The following is a 22,850-nucleotide window of genomic DNA, read 5'->3' as shown; positions in this document are numbered from 1 at the left end:
GATGCTGAAATATTTGTATCATCAGCAAATGAAAATGTATTGATGATACGTTACATAAATTGTTAGTGTAAATAACAAGTAATATAGGACCCAACACTGACCTCTTGAGAAACACCACACCCAATGCCCCAAGTGCCATCTAATGGTCAAGATATATTTCATCACCAATAACACACTGCTTCAAGGAAATTGTGCTATCAATGTACTGCCAGTCATTTATGTTTATTATAGTTATTTTCTGCCTCAGAGTTATGCAGAATCCTTCCCACCAAAAAAAAAGACACTTCAGTTTTACACACATTGAAGTCTCCTATTTTCAGGGGAATCCATTTATCCTGTATCGTCTCTATTTTTGTCTTCGAAGGGTCGCAGGGTGTGTGTGTGTGTGTATGTTGGGGAGTGAGCAAGAAGTCGAGTACACCCTCGACATGACGCCAGTCCATCACAGAGCAAATGAGAGACACACAGGAGAAACAATGTACACATTCACCTAATGACTAATGAACCTTAGAGTAATCAATCAACCTAACAGTTCTGTTTTTGGGCTTTGCGAGAATATCTTATTATCTCGTTCTTTTATATTGTATGGAAACAGGCAGTTGTATGTAGTTACGTCTGCTTTATTTCAGGAAAAATAATCCTTTATTGGAAAGTAGAAAAATAAGAGACATCTGATGACAACATACATTCACATGCATTTGCATTTTACTGCTTTCGTCATCTTTGCAGGTGATTTTTACAGCACTTTATTTTCAATACATCTATTCTTTGCCGCTGTTAGAGTTGTTTTGTGGGACATTTGAGCAAAAGAAAAAAAAACTAAACATTTAATAAAACACGGAAACAAAAAAAAAATGCTGCTGCTAACCACCAAATCTAATTATAGGCAAAATCCTCCAAATTTCAATACTTTCTAACTTTGCTGTCATAAGTGTGCATTCTTTCAGTCAAAAACAAACAAACAAACAGTGGATTACTATTTTGTCTCCAATTAAGACAGTAACCACGGATATCTGGTGACTTTATTTGTATAGCACTATATCAAAACAGTGCTTCACACATTTGCAACATTAAGGATTTATTCATGTGTATTATATATTAAAATAAAATGAGTTAAAAGAAAATAATACAAACCAATTGGATCTTCATCATAAAACCGAAAACGCACTGAAATTAAGAGGCAGTTATTATTTATATCAAATTGTCTCTTTTTGACTGATATCACATATCGCATCAAATGTTGGAGGAATTTAAAAAATGCATTTAATGTAATTTCACCCAGTTATGCCATAGATCAGGCAAGACTCCACGCTGCGCTTTGATTTGAACAACAAAGACAACTCACAAACATGGAATCACTGCAGTTATAACACGGTTTCACCTGTTAGAGCGGATGTTTTAATGTTCCCCTGGAGAAAGAAAACGCTGTTTATTCGAAGAAAGAGAAGTTATTCATTCTGCGCTGAAACAAAAGTTTGTCCGTGTTTTCATTTCCTTCTTCCGATCTGCGCCAGGAGCCGCGCGTTCTCAGCCGCTTTTGCGCGCAGGTTCTTGGCTTTGGCCACGTCAAAGAGGACATTCATGATGTTGGTCGGGACATCTAGGGACAAGGTCAGTCTGCTCCTCCGGTCCCCTTTGATGTTGTTGCGGAGCATCTGCCCCCTGAGCTTGGTTCGGCTCATGAAGCGGTAGTTTGCGGGACTTGAAGTCCTTTTTTCCCGACTGGACTCTCCCGAGGAGGAGGAGGAGAGATAGTCCGCGGACTGCAGGAGGGAAGCCCAGGCGTCCACAGGGGAATAGCCCGGATCGCTCTCCTCGCTCGGATCCCCCAGAGCCATTTGGTTGTTACAGAGGAGGTCGGCGCGGCTCTGGTAGAGGCGCAGGCACAGGCTGGAGGTCGGTGCGCACAGGACGGAGAGTAGCAGCAGGGTCTTCAGGGACGACAGCATGCTGTGTCCTCTGGGAGAAAAAAACAACAAGAAAAAGGCAGAGGAGGGAAATGAGAGTGAAAATAACTCTTGCTCTGCTTCTAAACGATACACAAAAAATAACTTTGTAGAGAAATAACACACTTTTCCTCTATTGGTGCGAGAAAGATTTTAAATGTATTTTTTTTTATTTTAAATTAAAACTACCTTGAGGATAAATAAGTCCCCCACCCCCAAACAAACAAACAAAAACAAAAAAAGACGCACAATAAATACATAGCATGTATTTACCTCTCTTGTCCTATGATCAAGAATCGCCTTTGGGTTTGGAACCAGCCTGAAAATAGAAGCCAACGACCAGAAATCTTCCTTTGAAGTTCTGATTTCAGATCCTGACAAACTAACAGTGTGAGGAGGTCAGCAGTGCTCACTGTCTGTCTGCGCGCTAGAGTGTCTTCCTTGTCCATTCCCACTGCACTCGTTTAGTAGGAGACTTCAAAATGCAGCCTTACGCCAGCAACAACGTCATCCCTTTGACATTTTGGTTTTTCACCGACCCGTCCCATTGGTTGTCATGCAGTGATGTAGGTGTGGTGGTGGTGTGTGTGTGTGTGTGTGTGTGAGGGGGGGGGGGGGGGGGGGGGGGGGGGGGGTGTAGTTGCAACCTCTTTCTTATAGACAGGAATCATCACGACCAAGAAAAACTGACTGAGATGGCATATTTTCAAACCTTCCAGAACCACGGAGAGCTCCCTTTGAACTTTGCTTTATTTTTATGGTACAGCAACAGATTTTAATGGATTTTATTTGAAATTTATTTTGGAATGAGAATAGTCCAGGATTTTTTTTTTTTTTACACAGAAGGGTTTTTAAAATAAAAATCAGAAAGTATGGGGGGCCTTCACTTCCCTTAAGCCTGATACCCTTATAAAATCCAGTGAAACCATGTTCCTTCAGAAGTTGCGTGATTACTTAGTGAAAGTCTTCGACCTGTTTGGAACGTAATCTCAGGACAAACCAAACTGTTTATGACTGCCTGTCTAATATGACAGTCCAGAGAAAGAAATCACGAATCAGGAAAAAAAAAAAAAAAAAAACATGGGAGGTCTATAGTAACTTTGGGGGTGCTGCAGAAATTCACAGCTCAGGATGTGGAATCATTTGACAGGACAACTATTAGCTTTGCATGCCGCTGATCTAGCATTAATGTAAGATTGGCAAGAATAAAGTCACTGTTGAAAGAAAACTACAACAAACTATAAACTACAAAGTTACAAGCCATGGGTAGTCCAAAAAAACATTCAGAGGTAGAAACATTTTGATGTTTTACAGAAAAACTAAAGATACCTATTGCCTTAAAGACAAAATCACCACACTGAAACAGCGGCAGCATCATGCTGTGGTTATACCTTTCTTCAACAAGAACGGGGGAGCTGATCCTGGTTGATGGGAAGAGAGACTCTATCCACAGCAATAAAACAACCTTTTAAAAGTTACAAAAGATTTGAGACTGAGGAGGCGGTTCATCATCCAGGAAGAGAAGAGAGATAAATAGGTTTAAGTCAGAGTTACAATGTAAAGATTTATACCAAAGCATATTTGCGTGCCACCATTGCAGCCATGTTGAAGAAATGCTCAGTTTTAATGTCACGTGTGATTATTTATCTTTATACACAACTAACATGTAGCGCAATCATTTATTACCTCCTAAAACATCAGTTTTAGTGTATGAATTTAAAATCAAGGGATTCCCATGTCAGCGCTCTGGCTACAAGACAAAGAAATGAAACAAAACTAAACTTCATCTTGTTGTTTATTTATTTATTTATTTATTTATTTATTTATATGTGTGTGTGTGTGTGTGTCACTGAATGTAAAATACAGAAAAACCTAATGATGTCTGATGGATATGTAAGAATTTGGTAAGATGGGTTGGTCTTAACAGATAAGGCAGATCAACAAATACATCTGTTGAGAAAATGCTATTGTTTCATTTTATTGTGATAATGTTTTGATTGTTTCTTCAATGCCTGCATTGTAGTGTTTGCCTACAAATACTTTTCTGGTTTCAGGTTTTCTGAGATAGGTAAATTCAAGAATTCACGTCACATGTAACTGACCTCATCCATCCATCCATCCATCCATCCATCCATTTTCCAACACGCTGATCCCTATTGGGGTTGCGAGGGGTGCTGATGCCTATCTCCAACTGTCAATGGGTGAGAGGCGGGGAACACCCTGGACAGGTTGCTGGTCCATCGCAGGGCAACTGACTTCATGAGAGTAAAAAACTTAAAACAGTATTAAGAGCATGAACAAAGTCATTGACTTTTCTCGCCAAGTCCTTCCCTAATGATGATTGGAAAAGCTAGATTTTAGTCCAGTCACTTGGCCAAGCTAACCAGAACGGAAGGGGTTCCTATCAAGGTCTTTTTTAAAGAACTGAACAGGAAAAACAAACCAATTATTCTTAAAAACAAAACGATTCTTTCACAACTATTTAAGTAGCTCTGAAGACATGTAATCCCTAAATAAATGAACCTACACTTTTAATTGATTTTGATGAAATATGTTGCTTCAAAAGTATTTTACAGAACAAGCTCTCACTCAGAATAAGAGCACATTTAACAAACTCATCTTGAAAACCAGCAAAATGCCTGATAAGGCATCACTTGGTCAAAAATAGTCAAAGGCACACCTTTTCTTTTATTAGTATAGAGAACAATATATTCTACTAAAACTATTTAGAGGACTTGTTCTAAAGCTATAAATGATAACAATTAAATGCAAACCATATGTGACTCTCCTGCTGTATGTACGTGGTATTTAAAAAAAGATGATGTATTAAGACATAGAAAACAGATTTTTTATTTTCTGTAGAGTGGACATGTATGGTTTCCAAATCTGCTGCAGGTATTCAGAGCTCAAAGAGGCCAGAAGCTTCAACAAAGCCGTATCGAATCTCCTTCTAGTAATTAACTCCATTCAGCTTCATTAATAAGAATTAAAGCATTCACAGCTTGGGTAATCACCTACTATGACAAAAGACTTATCAAGTGTCCTCCCACTCCTGCTTCCCTGCACTTGATCACTGAAATTGATTTGCATGGCCCTCCTCAGCATTCCTAAACTATTTCTGCATTGCAATCCTATAAGATACTGGGGGTGTGAATCAACTGCTCCTGTAAAACAAGGAGTCATACTTTTTTTTACTATTAAAATTGTTATATTCATTCTGTTTCGTGCAAAAGAGTTGGAGGAAAAATGTCAGGTTGTTTTTAAATTAAATTGTCACTTGTCTATTTTGGCACAAATAAGTCATGAGATGAAAAATGTTTAATTTAATTTTCAAGGCTTACATGGAGCGCTTTTAAGTTTGACATACAGGGCCTTGCAAAAGCATTCATACCACTTGAACCACTTCCCTTTCACCACTTTACAAACACAAACTTTTTCTATTACATTTTATTTATATAGCGCCAGTTCACAAAAATGTCATCTGAAGGCACTTTACAAAGTCAAATTAAAAGTCATAGAGACACACTGGTCAAAAAGTTTCCTATCTAAGGAAACCCAGTAGACTGCATCGAGTCTTGACAAGCAGAATACTTCTATAGATATTTTAGAGTTAGATACAGAGACAGAGCCACACAAACTGGTGCATAGTCAAGTCGAAGGAAAACTATACAGTTTTAAAATTTGTTTTAAAGTTAAGATCCTAAGTGTGGTATCAACGTTGCATTATGAAGACCAAGAAACACGACAGGCGGACATCTCATCTTTAATCCACCATCTGAGAACCAAGAGATATGGCAGCACCACAATTCACTACAAATAAATGGCCGTCCACCTAAATGGACAGGTCGGCCAAGGACAGCATTACTCGGAGAGTTGTCCTGAGTAGGTCCTTTGGACGGGTCTCTTCTTTGTTCAAATGTTTTGTCTCTTCTCCAAGAGACTTCCTTCAGTCTGAAGAGTCACAGTTAAACTCAGCCTTATAAGCAGTACTTTTGCGTTATAGACCAACAAGTTTAACTGTGACGATCAAAACTGGCTGTTCGGATGCAAAAGAGGACCATCAGGGTACCAACCGATCATTAGTGCTCTTATGGCTACTTTTTGTTCCCAAGAGGGGGGTAATTGGACCAGGAGGACATCCTCCGTTTATGATGGCCGGTCTGACTTCCCTCACCCACTGGAGCACAAGTTAGTGGTCATCAGGACTCAGTATCACAGAGCAGACAATGTCAAAGGCCATAGAACAATGTAGTTATCCCAACTGAGATCTCCTCAAAGAAGACTTAAAGCCCAAACGTGACCCCAGGTAGCCTTTGGTAGAAAAGGAGGAACCCAAACCTATAGTCATTTTGTATGTTGCAGGAGTTTCAGAGAAACGGACACGTTTGTTTTCCAAACACAACGTCCCAGTGGCTTTCAAACCACAAAACCCATTAGAGCAAAGACTGGTTCCCCCCAAAGATCTGATACTGCGGCACAAACTGAGACATGTTGAAGACATTGAAGAAGGGACTAACCTTTCAGATGTGCAAAGCTGGTAGAGGCATACCAAAAAAAAACTTGCTGCAATAGGGAGCTAGTTACCTAACAGATGCTGTGCTTCACAGATTTTTCTTAAATTTGAGTCAAAAAGCAGAATTTCTTTCGACTTCACATTTATGTTCGACCTCAGTCATCTAAAGTCTCGATATAAAATGTGAAATTTATGGTTGTAGCATGACAAAATGTTGAAAAGGAAAACATTTAAGTGATTTGAACACTGTATGTTGGTTATCTGTACAGCATCCTGATGTGGTTGGGAGCACATCATGGCGCAGAATCATGACCAACATGAAGGAAGCCTTTTCTGTTAGCTTGAGTAGGTTTTTTTCTTTTAATAATCAACCTAAGGACCTATCAGGCATTCCACAAAAATCTTATCATGAGACTTTTATTAATATCTTGTCTCCATTTTTAGAATCTGTACCTGTCCACCATGCATTAGCATTAATCCAAGAAGGAGGAAATGTGTGCTACCCCCACATGAGCGACCATGCAGGAATCCCCTGCCACAGATGAGACAGTCTGATGTAGATTGGTTGGGCCCATGTTGGCCTCTCATCTGGCTCCCAGGCTGACCCACCACACCCCCCACCAAACAAACATATGTGGCGATGACAGTGTCAGCAGGACGCTTCGTATTTTTGCAGATTGCATCATGTGGGGCATAAGAAAGGTGACTGCGGCACGCAGTACGGAGGTAAGGATGGGACCAGGTGTAGGAAAATCACAAACATGACAGCATTCTTTTATTTTCTCAGTAGCATTAATTAGAATCACGTCGAAAAGCTCAATCGATGTCAGTCAGTTTCACCCATAAAAGTACAGACTTTAACATACTGTTGCTCACATTTAAAAGGCCTTAGTTCTGTCCACAGGTTAAAGTTGAGAAACAACTGCTATCACAAGAACTATAAATAAAAGAAATACAGAAAACAAAAACAAAATCTACAGTAACACCGCATTAATGGACCGACACCTTGTCAGAGCTGAATCTTCATCCCTGCATCAGCTGTCTGAAGGTAGATCCTCCATCCGATCCGACTGAGTTACCGCAGATCTACCCTTCGTCCCACACAGGCTCTCGCACTCCTGTCTAGATGTGAATCGGTTTTGGTTGCCGCCACAGCCGCCGTATACAAACGGCCTGCATTCCCCTGACTGGCCGTGGAAATACCAGACCAAAGCGTAGTCCGAACACGCTCCCTCTGACAGTGGCAGCAAGCAGCGGTACGTCACTGAAAGCACAAGTGAAGGGAAGATGTTGAGGGAGAAAATTGGGGGACTTGCTACTGGAATGCTATCGAAATAGAGTCATACAATTAGTTAAAAAAACAACAGATTTGCATAATCTAATGTGAATTTGTACATTTGGACACATTCAGACAAAGAACAGTGAAATACATGCAAATTAAATCATTTTTCAGCTCTTTACCTGATAAATGTGTCCAATCATGTTTAAAATATAAAATACTAAAGTTCACTGTGAAGGGAGATGTAGTACTACTATGGGTAAGATGTGAATATACTGGAAATACTAAAAACAGGAAGTTAGGAACAAAGGTAGTGAGTAAGGAAAGGAGTAAGGAATCGAGTAGTGGAATAAGGAAGGGAGTAAGTAAGATAGGAAGGCCAGCTCTGTCCTAGGATGTCTGCTGGACCCAGTGCAAGTAGTGGGATAATAACAGAGATGGGATAAGACCCCTTCCATCAAATCTCAAAGCCCCGCCCACATTCCAAAGTGAGAAGTGCCCCGCCCACTTCCGGTATGACGTCTTCACTAGTATGATGTCATTTTACAGCTGATATATCCAAATTTTCCCACTAAGAGAATGAAAGACAATTCTGCTCTAATCTTATCCAAATCTTAAAAAACACTGAAATCAAATTGCGTACTCTTCATGGTGGTGCACGGTCCCTGAATATTGTAACCTCACAGAGAAAATTTTAGAGAAATCCAGCATTTCATTTCTGTACATTTATTTAGTAGGTATAAATATCCAACATTTAAGAAGCAGCAATATTAATCCCACTTAAAATCCTATAATCCATACAGCTGAAGCATTTTTTTGTAACTTAATGCTTTACTTTTCAAGTTAGACTGAGTTTCTAAGAATTTCTAATCAATGATCCTTGACTTTCTGTTTTGCATGTCCTCTGCATCCTGTTATATTTGACATTTGAGTTCTGCATTTTTTTCAACAACTAGATACTAAGTTGACCAGGGATCCGCATATATGTTTGGACGCAATACCACAAAAAAAGCTATTTTGGTCTGCCATCTCACATGTAAAGATGGAATTTCTTTAACTTTATTTTGGCCTTTAGCTGAAACCATGTGCTTTGGTCAAATGAGACCAAGATGAAACATGTTAGGAGCAAACTGCTGATGGGTTCTGTTTGAAAAGTTGAGAATCGTCTGATCCTCACAGTTAGATGTGGTTGAGGATCAATCATGCCATTGGCCTGTTTTTCCAATCAAAGGTCCAGGGAAACATGTCCGAATGTACTTCATGGACAATTCTACATATCAAGACGATTTAAATAAAACCATTGTGGCCTCTGCAGAAAAACTGAAAATGGCTCATTATCAGTTCTTTCAACAGCTTAATGATCCTACACTTCAAGACCAAATCCACACAGAAATGGTGTAACAGACAGAATCAACCCTGCCTCGTGGCCGTCTCTGGTTGCAGACTGTATTTCCTATAGAAAACCCATGAACTGAAACAAAGAAATTCCTACGAGAAGACACCAAAACTGCGGAGGATTCAGAAAGCTCGATGAAACGAAAGGAAACGACCAAACATTCCTCTGTCTGTGTGCTCCAAATCAATGAGATGTTACAGAAGATGAGCCCATTGAAAAACATGGCTTGTGCAAAGTATCGACAGCATCGTTACATGAATGTTTACACTTGAACAATAAAAAAAATATTTAACCATGTATTTAACAAGAATGCTAATTCATCACGAGATCTTGGGTGTCCCCAAAGTTTCACTAATCAGGGATTAATGTGTCTTTATGTGTTTTCATTTTCTGATATTTCCTTCCAAAGGAGTAAAAAGGGAAGGGGATCTTTACCTCCCGTCGGAGTTGCTGCCCTGGGTTTTAAGCCATATTACCCAAATCAAAACGGATCTGCTTCAGTTTCCTGAGGAAGTAGTGTCTCTTTTGGATGACTTCTCCCAGGTGATGACCAGGTGAGATCATGTCTGCCCCAAGGTACTTGAATCAGGCCATCCTCTAAAACCTTCTCTCCACTTATTTGAATGCTGGAGTTTTCAGAATGTGTGCTACCTTTGATTTGGGTTCCTTTGTCTAGACGTCCAGGTTATGGCCATGCCACTATATTTTAAAATGTTCTGTCTTCAAAAAACTATTTTTTTCTTTTCTTTTATGGGAGTCTCAACACCCACTAGACAAAAGTACCTTAATCAGACACTGGATCATGCTTCTGTAATAAAAGATGCATTTATTTTATGGCTTTTTATAAAGGGTACCAATATATTTTAACATCTTTTAACATTTCTGTCATATTTGTGTGATACAAGTGATCGGTAGTCTGCATTGCAGGAAATAAAAAAAATAAAACAAAGTGTTCATAAAGTTCATGCCTTATAATGAAGTAAATACAATCCGAGGTGAAAATGTATTTCAAATTGTGTCATTATCAGTTAAAAAAAAAAGCTAATTGGCAGCATTCTATTAAAAACTAATTACACACCTTCTGCTTTTATAGATATTAATGGCATATGAATAAGGCCATAAAGCAAATGATTTTTACTGTTCTGTAAGTTATTAAAATGTGTTTGATTTTTTTTCTGTTCAAGAAGTTTTCAAACTTTCATTTTTGTAGTTGTATTAACTTAAACTTATGAGCGAACAAAGCGAAAATAATTTTTTAAGCTCTGTCCCATAAACTCTAAATACAGAAATAGCATACATACATTATAGCACGCCTATAAGTTAGGATTCTAACGACTGTTTCAACTTTCAAAGGGTGAAAAGACAGAAAAAGACTGAGAAAGTAATCAAGAGAAATAGTAGAAATAGGAAGAAAATTGGTAGTCTTGGCCACTCACCAGCATCTTCAGTACTAGATACCCTTCTTCTCTTCCTCGCTCTCGACTTCACAGCCCATGCCTCATGAGAACCTAAAGACAGAAATACATCTCATCAGAAGTTGAACATTGCGCTGAACTTGACCATCAAAGACTAACACATCGCCACTCCCTCTGGACCAGCACCTAATGAGAGCCGGCGGCATTTTGGGCTCGTTTGAATGCCGCATGAGGGTGTCGTGGAGCATCCTTTCATTCGTTTTTCAACTTTGTTATGCAAACTTTAAACTTAAGATTTTGGGGGAAATCACAGCTAACATCTAGTTGTTGGTTTTTAAAAAAGAAATCTTCAAACATAATAAAACAAACAATTTTTGAAATTGTTGGAAAAAAACAACAATAGGAATGAAATACATTTACTATTTTCATGGAGCGAAAATTAAGATTTTGATATCAATTGTCAGGAGACAGTTCCAATAAATTTCAACTAGAATACAGTGCACATAATTACACAATTGTGTAATTGTGTAAATGTTACTGAGATCCCAAGCCGTTCCCAGGCCAGATGGGATGTAGAATCTCTCTTGTGAGTTTTGGGTCTTGACCAAGCCACCTTAACAGACCCCGTTTGATGCGGAGCAGAAAACCGGGTCTGTTACGTAACTCTACTTTGATTTTATTTTGCAGATAAAATCAATTGCAAGTGTTTTCAGACATCTCCTAATTAGCACAGAGTCCACGCGTGCGCGACACAATTTCAGTATAAATACAGCTGTTCTGTAAAGAAATCAAATAGTTATTAGAGAACTCTGGACAATCAGCATAATGAAAACCAAGGAACACACCGGAGAGCTCTGGGAAAGAGTTGCGGAGTAGTTTGAAGAGAGGATGAACTGGTTTACACTTTCCGGGTTTTTATTAGAAATAAATTAGTTGAAAACCACAGTCCTTCTCCTCCCTCTCCATTTGTTTTGGTCAATTGCATAAAGTCTCTTGAATTTACATTAGATTAAGTGGTTAAATTGGGATAAGATCTGAAAAGGTTGTGCTTTAGGGAGGCACTGTGACTGTGGACTGGCAGCAGGTGAGTTGATCGACAGATGAGCAACAGCTGTGGGTCGACAAGATCTGAATAAGTTGAAAGGAATAGAAAAACTGCAGCAACAACATGTTTTAACCCCTTGGTTCCTTCAGTCCTTTGTCAAAACCTTGTGTTTTTTGGCCTACTGCTGATGCCAGTGTTACCAAATGTGTTTTTAAATACTTTATACTCCTTTGCTTATATTCACAAAGATTCTCAGAGTCCTGTCAGAGAGCTCCTATCTTAGCCTAAAAATTCCTACTTAGCTTAAGAGCGATTCAGATCGCTGCAGAGAGCGGCCCTGAGGAAGGAAATGACAGAAATCTTTATCTTAGCGAGGAGGTGTGTTTGACCCGTCATGCCACTGAAACTAATTAAATTCCCTCTATGGGGATGATAAACTTGATCTAATCTACATATTAATAATTGCCTGATTGTTAAAAAAAGTTTATGTGCTCATTTCCTCCAATTTTAGGAGGTAGATCAGCCAAACTCTCTTAGCACCATCTTCCCTGCTTCAGACATTCACTAGAAGTCCTTTGTACCCCTAACATTTTGTCACTTTAGGAACTCCTTTAAGGCCTAAGGTGGTTTGTGAATAACTTTTATCTTACCAAGGTTAAATTCTAAGAAAAATTATAGAATTTGGGAAATTCTACGATTTTTTTTCCTAAAAGGATGTCACCAAGAGGTACTTTTTGTCTTAGGATGCTTTGTGAATACGGGCACTGGATTTTTGCGTACCTCTATCGTTTAATTAGTCATTGGTGGGTCAGAGCGCACTAATGACTCAATTTGCTACAAAATCCCCAACACAATCCCAGATAGAAAGGGAGCTGCAGAGAGGACATTTTAAATGTCCACTACCCAGCTGCTCCACATAAGTTTGAGTTGTGTGCTCATTTAGTCCCACACTTTGGTCACACTGTAGCTGAGCAATCTGTGTGCTTGGCCAGGGGGTGCAAATCTGCTGACATTTGCGTTGCAGTTTTTATTTTTTCTTACCAGTGTGGTTCAGTGAGATGCTGGCTTCTTCAGGATTCATGTCGGTGTTATATTTTCCTTTCTGGATGTCATGCTCGGCCACCTCTTCATGACGTTCGGTAATAGTAGTAGAGAAGGCTAAGTCATTTAGCCCTCTGGTAGTTTTTCTCCCAGTTGCCACATGAGATGCATCTGGATCCACAGACTTCACCATGAACTTGTATTCCAGCCCTGAAAAAAACCCAAAAACAAATATTTACACAATCCACAGAAAAAAAAATGCAGATTTCTACACTTAAAAAAAATTATATTAAACAAAAAGATTGACAAGAAAGTTGCTGAATTTAATTTGCATGTAAACAGTTTTTTTTGTTGTCATTTTTTTTTTTTTTTACCACAACACCTTTAAATTTTTTCCATAAAAATGCATGTGTAACACAAGTTGACGACTGTATACGAGCAGTGAATTCTTTGGAGAGGTGTCCCTCCTAATTGTAGTCTCGTGTTTGTGAATGGCTTTACTGTTTCTGGCACCATGGTGCGTGTTCCTCTGAGAGAACATAACAGATGGCTCAACACACCGGGGTGCCATGTTGCTGCCACAGGAGCTTGACAGCAAATAGCCACACGCTTACACACACGGACATGCACACAGGAGATTATCAGAAAATGTAGGCCTCCCTGAAAGGACGCCGTTCTTCGGTTTTGGACAAAGTACTGAGGAAAGCGAATGCATAAAATCGGTGTTCAGCACCGTGCAGCCTCTTACCACACTGTTCTACCACCTCCTGGGAGACTAGCACCTTCACCTCTTCAGCCTTCACGCAGAGAAACACAGCATTTAAGAGGCCGGTTATCCAGAACTGTGTTAAGCATTTATGAATGGATGTATTCAGCTGACATACCGATAGTCCCGGCTCTCCTTTGTCACCTTTTGCTCCTTCCATGCCTTCTGTACCCTAAAGGAAACAAAACATTACCACTTTTGTTTTAAGGACTTGCAATATTGTCACATATGCAATAAAATGGTACCAGTACAGTACCAACACACGCTAAAATTATCTTGACGTCTCCGGCCCTCTGATATATCCAGACTTTTTTTAACCTCTCCAAGCAGCTTAATCAGACACTGGATCATGCTTCTGTAATAAAAGATGCATTTATTTTGTGGCTTTTTATAAAGGGTACCAACATTTAACATCTTTTAACATTTCTGTCATTTTCTGCAATTAATGCTAGCCCTCAGCTTCTTCACAGTAGATTGCATCAAGTCTTTACAAGCAGCATTCACTCCTCCTGAAAGAGCGTAGAGCCACAGGGACAGTCACCTGTGATGTCCATGGCTTTGCAGCAATCCCTCATACTGACCAAGCATGAAGCGACAGTGGGAAGAAAAACTCCCCATTAACGGGAAGGAAAAACCTCCAGCAGAACCAGGCTCAGTATGAACGGTCATCTGCTTCAACCGACTGGAGGTTAGAGAAGACAGAGCAGAGACACAAAAAGAGAGACAAAAAGGCACAGAAGCACACACTGATCCAGGAGAATAACAGTATGTAAATAACACTCCATGATACAGTCTTCTATGCATCTTATGGCATGCAAGTTACAGTCTAAGTTTAAGCCTAGCTGCCATGGCTGATTTTAGACATACAACGTTCAGTGGAATAATATATAATGCTTAAATGTTACACATATTTCATTATTATAAACTAGTTAATCTTCTGCTACAGAAGAAAATCTGTGCAAATGATCTGTTTGTGTAGCTGCCTTTGCCCTGAAAGCTTTAAGTGACCTACATTTTGGGTGTATTCAGTCCAATATTCTGATTACTTCAACTAAAAAATTACTTGACCACTGGAGGGTGATCATACAATGTAGTATAGAGCATTAAAAGTTTCAATCCAAGCTAGTCAACCCATTTTAGCCATGGTTAAAAAAATATGACAGTGACATCTTGGCAAAAACTTACTCAGTAGCCTACAGATGAGGTGGCACACATTCAGTTTAAACCCTAAAATAAAATGACCCCTATCAATGTTGCAGCAATGAACCAGTAACAACTTTATTTAATTTCATGCTATGCTAAGCAGGGGCTCTGTCTGCGCTCATGAAGATTCACTTGGCTTGGGGAGTCCATCGTAAACGATATATATACACGTCTGACTTTTGAGATTGTGTGATTCTTTTTTTTTTTTTTTTTTTTGTTACGTTGGACCCATAAAAAAAATGCTTTTAGATATGTCAACATATATGACAAGATGAAAAACAGAGGGACAGGGACTTTAAATGCTGCAAAGATCTAGACAATGGTGTATTTTCTATTTATGTTCCAGACAATTAAATTAGCAGCTGAGTTTGAAGCAAATGTAAGTCCAAAAACATGACACACACTTCTTAGAAATACAGCGTAATATTACCCAGTTGTTCTGAATTATCTTAAGTTAAAAAAAATGAAGTCCTGAAGCATCTTGGTAAGGAATGTATAAATCTCACAGTTTGTCCTCGTAGTCCTTGTGTTCCTGGTGCCCCCCTCTGACATGGCTTCGATTTGCCTCTCCTGCCCCTCTCACCCTGTTAAGTAAGATAAATGTGTCATTTAATACAACAACTCCCTGCATGCCAGATCAAAAGTAATAAAGCCCATCATATGCATCACTTTTACACACTATGAAAAGACAGATCAGGAAGGTGCATCCTTGGAATATCCTCATTAGGAATTTAAAGCCACTCTCTGTTAACGCGGAAAGTCCGGTAATTGTTGCTGAAAGGATGTAATTGAGTAAGATATTACTTGAAGGCTGCAGACAAGAATAGACCCCTCTCTCTCTATGTGTGTGTGTGTTAATTTGGGACATGTCTCCGCTGTCTTCAGAGCCCCAGCACTCCGAGCACATGCTGTCGTTCTCTCACGAAGGCACGATGACTGTAATCAAGCTCTGCTCGTCCCCATCATCGTGTCAGTCCACCCCTATTGTGTTTTTACATTTACTGGAGAAATATAGTTTGGAAAAAGAATATTTGAAAGCGAGTCTGTTTGACCTCGATATTCATATCATATTTTTTTGGACTGTTTTTTTTTTTTTTACAAAGACTTAATTTCTTTTAAATGTTCATGAGTGAACATATTGGACTATGTACCAAATATTTTCATACTTTCACAAGATAACATTATTCTTCGTATTAACTCTGTAGTCACTTTATCCACTTATTATACCTTTTAATTTAACCATACAGCTTCATAACTTTAACTGATCAAGCAAATTTTTCCTTTTTGGTGTTGTCAGCTTACAAAGTTGTTACAATACAAAGGCAAGGCATGCTAGACTCAGACATACAATGTGTTACAGTCCTGTTCATACCCTAAGAATAGAATAAATTGCAATTGTAATCATCTTGCCCTTTACGTTCGTACCCCTGAATAAAATCCATTGCAACAGATCACCTAATTGCAGAAAATGATGAGTATGACATGACTGCAAGTCTACAAAGACATGGCCGTCCACCTAAACTGATCAAAGAAGCACCTCCAAATAACTGTGATTGCTGCTTTGGTTCAAAGCATTGCTTTGTGTTGGTCTATCATGTCAAATCCTCAAAAACTGCATTCCTTCTGTCGGTATATTGTGATAAATTTTGAAAAAAGGTTCTTTTGCAGTAACATTAAATCAAAGACCAACATGGGATTCTGTGCAGTTAGTCAATCAGTACGCTACCTCCTGTAGAAAGCAGTCAGCGAGATTTTATACAAAGGCACAAGAAAGGGTCTCAACTCTGGCAAGAAGAGGGTGTCTAATTGACTGATCAAGACTCAAAACTCCTGCTTACATATCAGTGATGTTGCGAATGTGTTCAGCCAGATGATAATTGAATTTGCTGCAAGAAGATGCCAGTTTGATGAACGAACACAAAAACCATTCAGCTCCTACGCCTCTACCGGAAACTCTCACAAAGTACCTTTGGCCCTGTATCCCCACGAGGCCCTGGGGGTCCTGGTGGTCCTTCATCTCCATCTCTTCCTGGACTTCCAGCTGACCCCTTGAAGCCTGGAAATCCTGGGAAACCTGCGGTACCCTAAATTAGCAAAACTGTTACTGTGGTGTGCTTTTTCAGAATTTAGCTGAGGAAACGGAGAAATGTTGTTCTTCAACATCACTAATACAATAAATTATACTATAGAAAACTGCAAATATATGTATGGTCTAACATTACATTGAATTTACAAACCTTATCCCCTTTCTCTCCTGGATCACCGTCAACACCATTGGTCCCTCCCTGTCCTTTATCACCCTAAGATTGTATACATAAATTTATAAGTATAATGTGAGTGAGTATATGTCTCAGGTAAATGGAAATATGTGTGCATTTTTATGTTCACCTTGCGTCCTGTGAGTCCATTAAGTCCTGGTAAACCCGCACTGCCAGGTAACCCTGGATCTCCCTGTTTTATAGAGATAATATAGTGTCTTGCGAAAAAAAGCTGAACTTATTCACAATTTTTCATGTTATAGCTGGACACTTCAGTGTGTTTTATTTGGAGTTTTGTGAAGTAAATGCAACACAAAGCAGGGCATAGTTTTAAAACAAAGGTAAGTGCTTTATGAACGTAAATCTGTTTGCTTTTAATACAATCACAAATCTAAAAAGTGCATTTAGCCCCACCATGTAAGCATTTAGCCTTTGCTGCGATTAGCCCTGCAAATCTTTTGGTGCATGCGTTTACCAGCTTTTCACATCTAGATGCACAACTTTCTCATCCACTTCTTTGTAAAATAGCTCAGGGTAAATAAGATCTAATAAAAATTATCTGTAAGCATCGTTTTTGAAGTATTGCAAAGTCCCATTTTAAAATCCCTTTAATGTTGACTAGCATTCTTGACTCTGCTAAAGAAAATCCTTCCCACATCATGATGCTGCCTCCACCATGTTTCAACACAGGAATGTTCAGGGTATTGGTTTCCTGTTTGAGGCACATCGGCAATCTTCCATAAAGACTGGATTTGTGTTTGGCTGACAGTCTTCTAGAGCAACAACCGGTCTTTGGCTGCCTCTCTTAGCCATCCCTGTCAGGTTTGGTTTTGGTATGGTTACGGTTCTGCTGTATTATTTAGTCTTTTTAGATGGTGGGTTGAATAGAGCTTCAAGAGATGTTCAGAAAGTTTGGGAAATTGTTTTATAACCCAAATCCGCTTTAAAACTCCCCAAAACTACATCCCGACCTGTGTACTGTGTTATTTGGTCGTATTCACTAATGTTCTCCTACAAACCTCTCTAAGGCCTCCACAGAAAAATACATTTACACTGAGATAATCAGGCGCACTGGATTTAATTCAAGGATGTCAGCGTAAATGGGACTAAATCTATACTCATGCCACATCTCTCAGATTTTTATTTGTGAGCTGGTTGGAAAACTATGTGTTATATTCCCCCGGTCACACAGTTATGCACTGATATGTTTTTTATATCATATACAATCCCAATAAAATACATTAAGATCTTTTAGTTGTAGTGATAATATGTGAAAAGGTGCAAGAAGCTTGAACAGTTATGCTAGGCATTGCAGATATGAGTTCATGATAATCTAACATAAGGCTAACCTTGTCACCATCTAGGCCAGGATTACCAACGCGTCCAGGAAAACCTCTGAAACCCTGTGAAGGGAGGAAACACACTTGCTAATACAATCGATCTCAATCATAACCAAAAAAAAATAAAATTATTGAATATATGTGTATATATATATATATATATATATATATATATATATATATATATATATATATATATATATATATATATATATATATATATATATATATAGAGAGAGAGAGAGAGAGAGAGAGAGATAGATATAGATATATACATATATAGATATATATATAATGTCCAAACCTTTTCTCCCTTTTCTCCCATTTCTCCTGGTAGACCAGGTTCTCCTGGATCTCCCTGTAAAAAAAAGGGAAAATAATAATAAACAAATCAAAAACAACAATAAAAAGCAATGTCTTAAGTACAGCAAACATGTGCTTGAGACATTGATGTACATCTCCAAAATGCAGTGCTGCAATGATCTTTAGTTGTAATTGTGAGACTTGAACTTCACACTCTATGTTTACATAAGGGGAACTGCCACTGAATTAGAATATCCAACAATTAAATTGCATATTTGCAAAATCCTAACCAATCAACATGCTAACATGTCACTTCTGACACCATGGAGACAACATGAAGGACCCCAAAAAAATTATTTCATAATCACCAAAGCTAAAAATGATCTTCATGCAGGTTGAACAACACTAAACTTAGGAGGATTTACCAAAACAGATTCAGGAAAAGAGGAAACAAAGCAAGAAAACTGTAGATGACAATAACTGCCACAAACTCATCTAAAGAAAGGTGCAATGGGACAAGGTAGCAAGGATGAGAATATGATGGAGAACCAAAAGTTTTGAATGTGTAACGGGAAAATCGACAATTGAAAAAAACAACAACACAATAACTGGGTGACAAACAGCCAAAAGGAAACCGGATGTGACTGCAAATGCATACAAGGTCTAGAAATTTAAAGAAACCTTAATCAATACAGCAATACAAATGCAAAGTGTTAATCTAATATCGCCTTAGTTTTGTTTCACAGTACCTGATTGCCCCTCATCCCTTGAAGTCCAACGTCTCCTTTGTCCCCTTTGGCCCCATCCTTTCCATGCTCTCCATTGCGCCCCTAAAACGGAATCAAATGGGAATGGCCGCATGCCATCACTTAACATATTTAGCCTTAGGTTTTAAAGTAAAATGCAGTGGGTAAAATAAGTATTGAGTACTTCCACTTTTTAAAAAAAACGTTATCTATTTCTAATACTTGTGCTGACATTAAACTCACCCAGGATCTTTGGAAGAACCAAACTAATCTACACGTACAAACAAGAACAAACACTTGTCCATCCAATAAGTTATCAGTGATGAAGGTGAATGGTGCAGGGGAAAAAAATATTGAATATATGATAAAAAAGGGACATGCAAAACGGCATAGAGAGACAACAAACCATCTGAAATCTGTCAGTATTTAGAATGTAGTCTTTCTGCTATGTGCAAATCAATATGAGCTGGTTTAATATGAACTGATGACTATAGACAGTATCTCGTTTCTAAAATATTGCAGTGATTAGTATGATTGGTAGGATCAAAGTGACTGAAGCGCACCTCTGAGCTTCTGAATGTTCCAGAGAATTGTTGGAGTAATAATCCAGAAGTGTTAAGAATAGGGTTTGTACTTGTGAGATGTCTGACAAGGGGTTAAAAGAATAATAAAGAGCATTATCCAAGATCCACGGACCACTCAGAACGTCAAAGAGTCCAAGTTAACATCCAAAGAGACTCTTTGGATGTTATTGAAAATTAAATGTTTGAAAGAAGAATGTTTCTGCGCGCCGAACCACAACTTTTTACCCATAACTTTAGTTATAGACACATTTGCTTTGGCTTCTTTTCAGATGTGGATTAGTTGGGTTATAGCCAACATCTAGTGTGAATTTTGTGTCAGAAATATGTAAACTGATAAAAACATCAATGTGGTCAATGCTTATTTAACCTCCTAAGATGTAGAAGTTACTATTGTTTTATTACCATTACGCCATTTAGCCCTGGCTCTCCGGGTTCCCCCTATAGAAAAATCGTGACCATCATTATCACAGTGCTGCCAAATAATAACACACATTAACGCTCGCGTTGCTCCATGCCGCGCTTACTTTCTGGCCCACTGGTCCTCGCGCTCCGAAACGTCCCATTGCACCTTTAGTGCCGGCATCCCCTTTAAGGCCCTGATCAAATTGATCGAAAAATGCTTTGATTTATGAGACAAACAGTCAACAGTTGGAATTTGGCCATAAAAGAGATGACATACAGGCAGATATGTGACCACATTATGTGTGTTTATTTAAAAATCTGAAATCTGTTACCTTTACTCCTGGAGGGCCATCCTCACCCTTCTCTCCTTTATCCCCATCAAAACCTGGCAGGCCTCTCTCCCCCTACAGCAAGATTCCCATTATTTTTTGTTGTTCTGTTAATAAAATCAATATTATAGCCAAAAAGATGTATTTTCTCCACAATTAGTAGTTTTTGGGGGAGGTTTTCACCTGTTTTAATGAATGCAAGCGAGCTGCAAGGACAGTGAACTGTGATCGGTTTCTCCACTAACCCTTATAGGAATAACACCGTAATGTCAAAGAGGCTTTTATGCATTTAATAGGTTTACCTTATATATTGTCACCCCAGGTGAAAACCTTCTGAGGTCAATCTTGACCAAATTTAGCGCATAAATCAAAGCCTCCCAAACCGGTAATATAATATTTGAAACAATAGTTGAAATAGCCAGAAAGCAGAAAAATCCATTTACTTTTCAACTGTTATCCCCCAACGCTGGTCTTTGTTTCAGTAAAAGTCAGCTTTTCTGTGTCTGTATAGCAACATTTTATCCCCGGGATGCTTCCTAAATAAACATTATGGGTTCTTTTTATTAACGGTGGATCAGCTGAACATAAGCAGCACATATAAGCTATGTGCTGAACTATGTTTAATGAATATATCGTGCTCTTAGAGCAGTGTTTAATTCCTTTTAGAGAAACCAGGTGGGGACGTGACGTCACATCCATATTCTACATATGGACTAAACTAAGGGTCTGCAACCTGCTGCTCTGAATCTACAAAATGGTTCTTTAGGCCCTGCACTCTGATTCTAAATAACTTATAAAACTGGGCAGAGTTTTAGATACGGTAACAAAACATGCAGTTTTCCTGTGTACTTTGATACAATGTCTGCAGAGAATGTCTATAAGCGGGTGACGAAGATGGTACAGGGAGTCGATTCCTTTATCAGGTGGCAAATTAGATGCTTAGTTTAAAAAAAAATTATATTAATTATTTGTTTGTGTTAAACATCATTTCTATATCTAGGACAGAGAAAAATATAACAAAACAAATTGATTATATAACACTAAAATAAAGTGTCCGCTCAAATGAACTCATTTCTTGGTCAAATTTATTTTTATGTTGACCTGGTTGGTCAGTGGTCTTCACAGGTAACGTGTAGGATGGAAACCACCTTGCAGGTACTTCAAAACCAATTCAATTTGCTTCGCAGTAGAAGGAAGAACGACACGTTAAAGAGGATCTCACCGCATCTCCTTTGGTACCCTTGAAACCGCGAGGTCCTTGAATCTGAAGCACACTGCCCTGCAGGATGAAATTAATTTATAAAGTAATGATAGAAAACCCTATTTGTTTTTCTAACATAAAAGTGACAGGCCTTTTAAAATCTAAACTGAAATTGAATGCATTGTCTGTAAAATTCATACCCTTTCTCCTCTGACTCCAGGCAACCCACGATCTCCCTGAAAAGAAGCAGAGCTGTAACCTACGTTCAGATTTTGATCTGAAGATAAATGGGAAGGGAGCGATAAATCTTGCCTCCTATTTCATTATAATTTGCTTTTACCAAAGCAAAATTAAGCATGATTTAAAAAAAAAAAATCCAACTTTTACAAATCTCAGAATATTTTGTCATAAATCCTTCTTACAATCATCGACACATCACTGAAAGCTTAAGAGAAAAATAAATAAAGACGCAGCCCACTTCTAAAACAGAATAGCTCCAGTTTAAACGTTTAATGCGACAAATGCATCCATGGAGGCAATAAAATGTTACTGTTGGCTTCCTGCATAAACTTTCATACCTTTGTGTTCACATTTAATAAACTGTGTTAATGTTACTGTTTTAATTAAATATCCAGAAGGAAGTTAATCGGCATGATGCAGCCTTAAGGTGTGCTGGGAGAAAAAAGTGCTGAACAAATGTACTAATAGGGAGTTTTCAATGCATACATTTTTCTACCTGTCTACAGATATTAAAACCTCATTTTGGTCTGTGTGATTTTCATCCTTTCTGCACCAGGTTCAAAAGAAACACAGTTAAAGTTTCAGTTTCTAAATTTGCAATATATAGACAAGATATTGTGCACTTAAAAGAATTCCTGCACGTAAATGTCTTTTGCGCCACAGCAAGTAAAGCACAGAAGTGTTCGTCAGAGACTTTTGATTTAAAATGTGAATATGATAGAACGAGACAAAGGGAAATTTGTGTTTGCAGGACTGAAAAATATTTTTTCTTTCTGACCCGACTTTAACGATAAAGCAAGTCTCAACAACTTTGGCTCATGTACATATTCAGGGTTTTTACTT

At 38.5% G+C, this 22,850-nt stretch overlaps 2 protein-coding genes across 8 annotated transcripts in view; both read right to left on the bottom strand.

Moving 5' to 3' along the window:
• Nucleotides 1–496: 496 nt before the first annotated feature.
• On the bottom strand, nt 497–2,517 carry ucn3l (urocortin 3, like). The gene is made up of 2 exons (XM_021309393.2): nt 2,220–2,517; nt 497–1,959 (listed from the first exon to the last, which is right to left on the bottom strand). The coding sequence occupies exons 1-2, from the start codon at nt 2,393–2,395 to the stop codon at nt 1,488–1,490; spliced, it is 648 nt and encodes a 215-aa protein (XP_021165068.2). The 5' UTR covers nt 2,396–2,517; the 3' UTR covers nt 497–1,487.
• Nucleotides 2,518–7,204: 4,687 nt separating this feature from the next.
• col7a1l (collagen type VII alpha 1-like) overlaps nt 7,205–22,850 on the bottom strand; it is a 94,809-nt gene continuing 79,163 nt past the window's right edge. For all 7 annotated transcript variants that reach the window (XM_036148854.1, XM_036148853.1, XM_036148858.1 and 4 more), the window contains 17 exons: nt 21,968–22,003; nt 21,789–21,845; nt 20,570–20,641; nt 20,360–20,431; nt 20,238–20,273; nt 19,255–19,335; nt 18,507–18,560; nt 18,212–18,265; nt 16,993–17,055; nt 16,842–16,904; nt 16,572–16,688; nt 15,111–15,188; nt 13,520–13,573; nt 13,384–13,432; nt 12,636–12,845; nt 10,571–10,642; nt 7,205–7,723 (listed from right to left, as the gene is read on the bottom strand). In XM_036148854.1, coding sequence (XP_036004747.1) covers nt 7,494–7,723; nt 10,571–10,642; nt 12,636–12,845; nt 13,384–13,432; nt 13,520–13,573; nt 15,111–15,188; nt 16,572–16,688; nt 16,842–16,904; nt 16,993–17,055; nt 18,212–18,265; nt 18,507–18,560; nt 19,255–19,335; nt 20,238–20,273; nt 20,360–20,431; nt 20,570–20,641; nt 21,789–21,845; nt 21,968–22,003 — 1,398 coding nt within the window. In that variant the 3' untranslated portion in view covers nt 7,205–7,493. The remainder of the gene's footprint in view (nt 7,724–10,570; nt 10,643–12,635; nt 12,846–13,383; nt 13,433–13,519; nt 13,574–15,110; nt 15,189–16,571; nt 16,689–16,841; nt 16,905–16,992; nt 17,056–18,211; nt 18,266–18,506; nt 18,561–19,254; nt 19,336–20,237; nt 20,274–20,359; nt 20,432–20,569; nt 20,642–21,788; nt 21,846–21,967; nt 22,004–22,850) is intronic.

The sequence above is a fragment of the Fundulus heteroclitus genome, chromosome 17, assembly GCF_011125445.2.
Source record: "Fundulus heteroclitus isolate FHET01 chromosome 17, MU-UCD_Fhet_4.1, whole genome shotgun sequence".
Classification (NCBI taxonomy): Eukaryota; Metazoa; Chordata; class Actinopteri; order Cyprinodontiformes; family Fundulidae; genus Fundulus; species Fundulus heteroclitus.
The sequence above is the reverse complement of the archived record's forward strand: the minus strand, read 5'-3'. Positions and strand labels throughout refer to the sequence as shown.

Coding starts and splice junctions, on each gene's coding strand:
- ucn3l (XM_021309393.2), bottom strand. CDS start 2,395: ATGGACAAGGAAGACACTCTAGCGCGCAGACAGACAGTGAGCACTGCT. Junction 1,960..2,219: donor TTGATCATAGGACAAGAGAG/GTAAATACATGC, acceptor TTTTTCTCCCAG/AGGACACAGCATGCTGTCGT.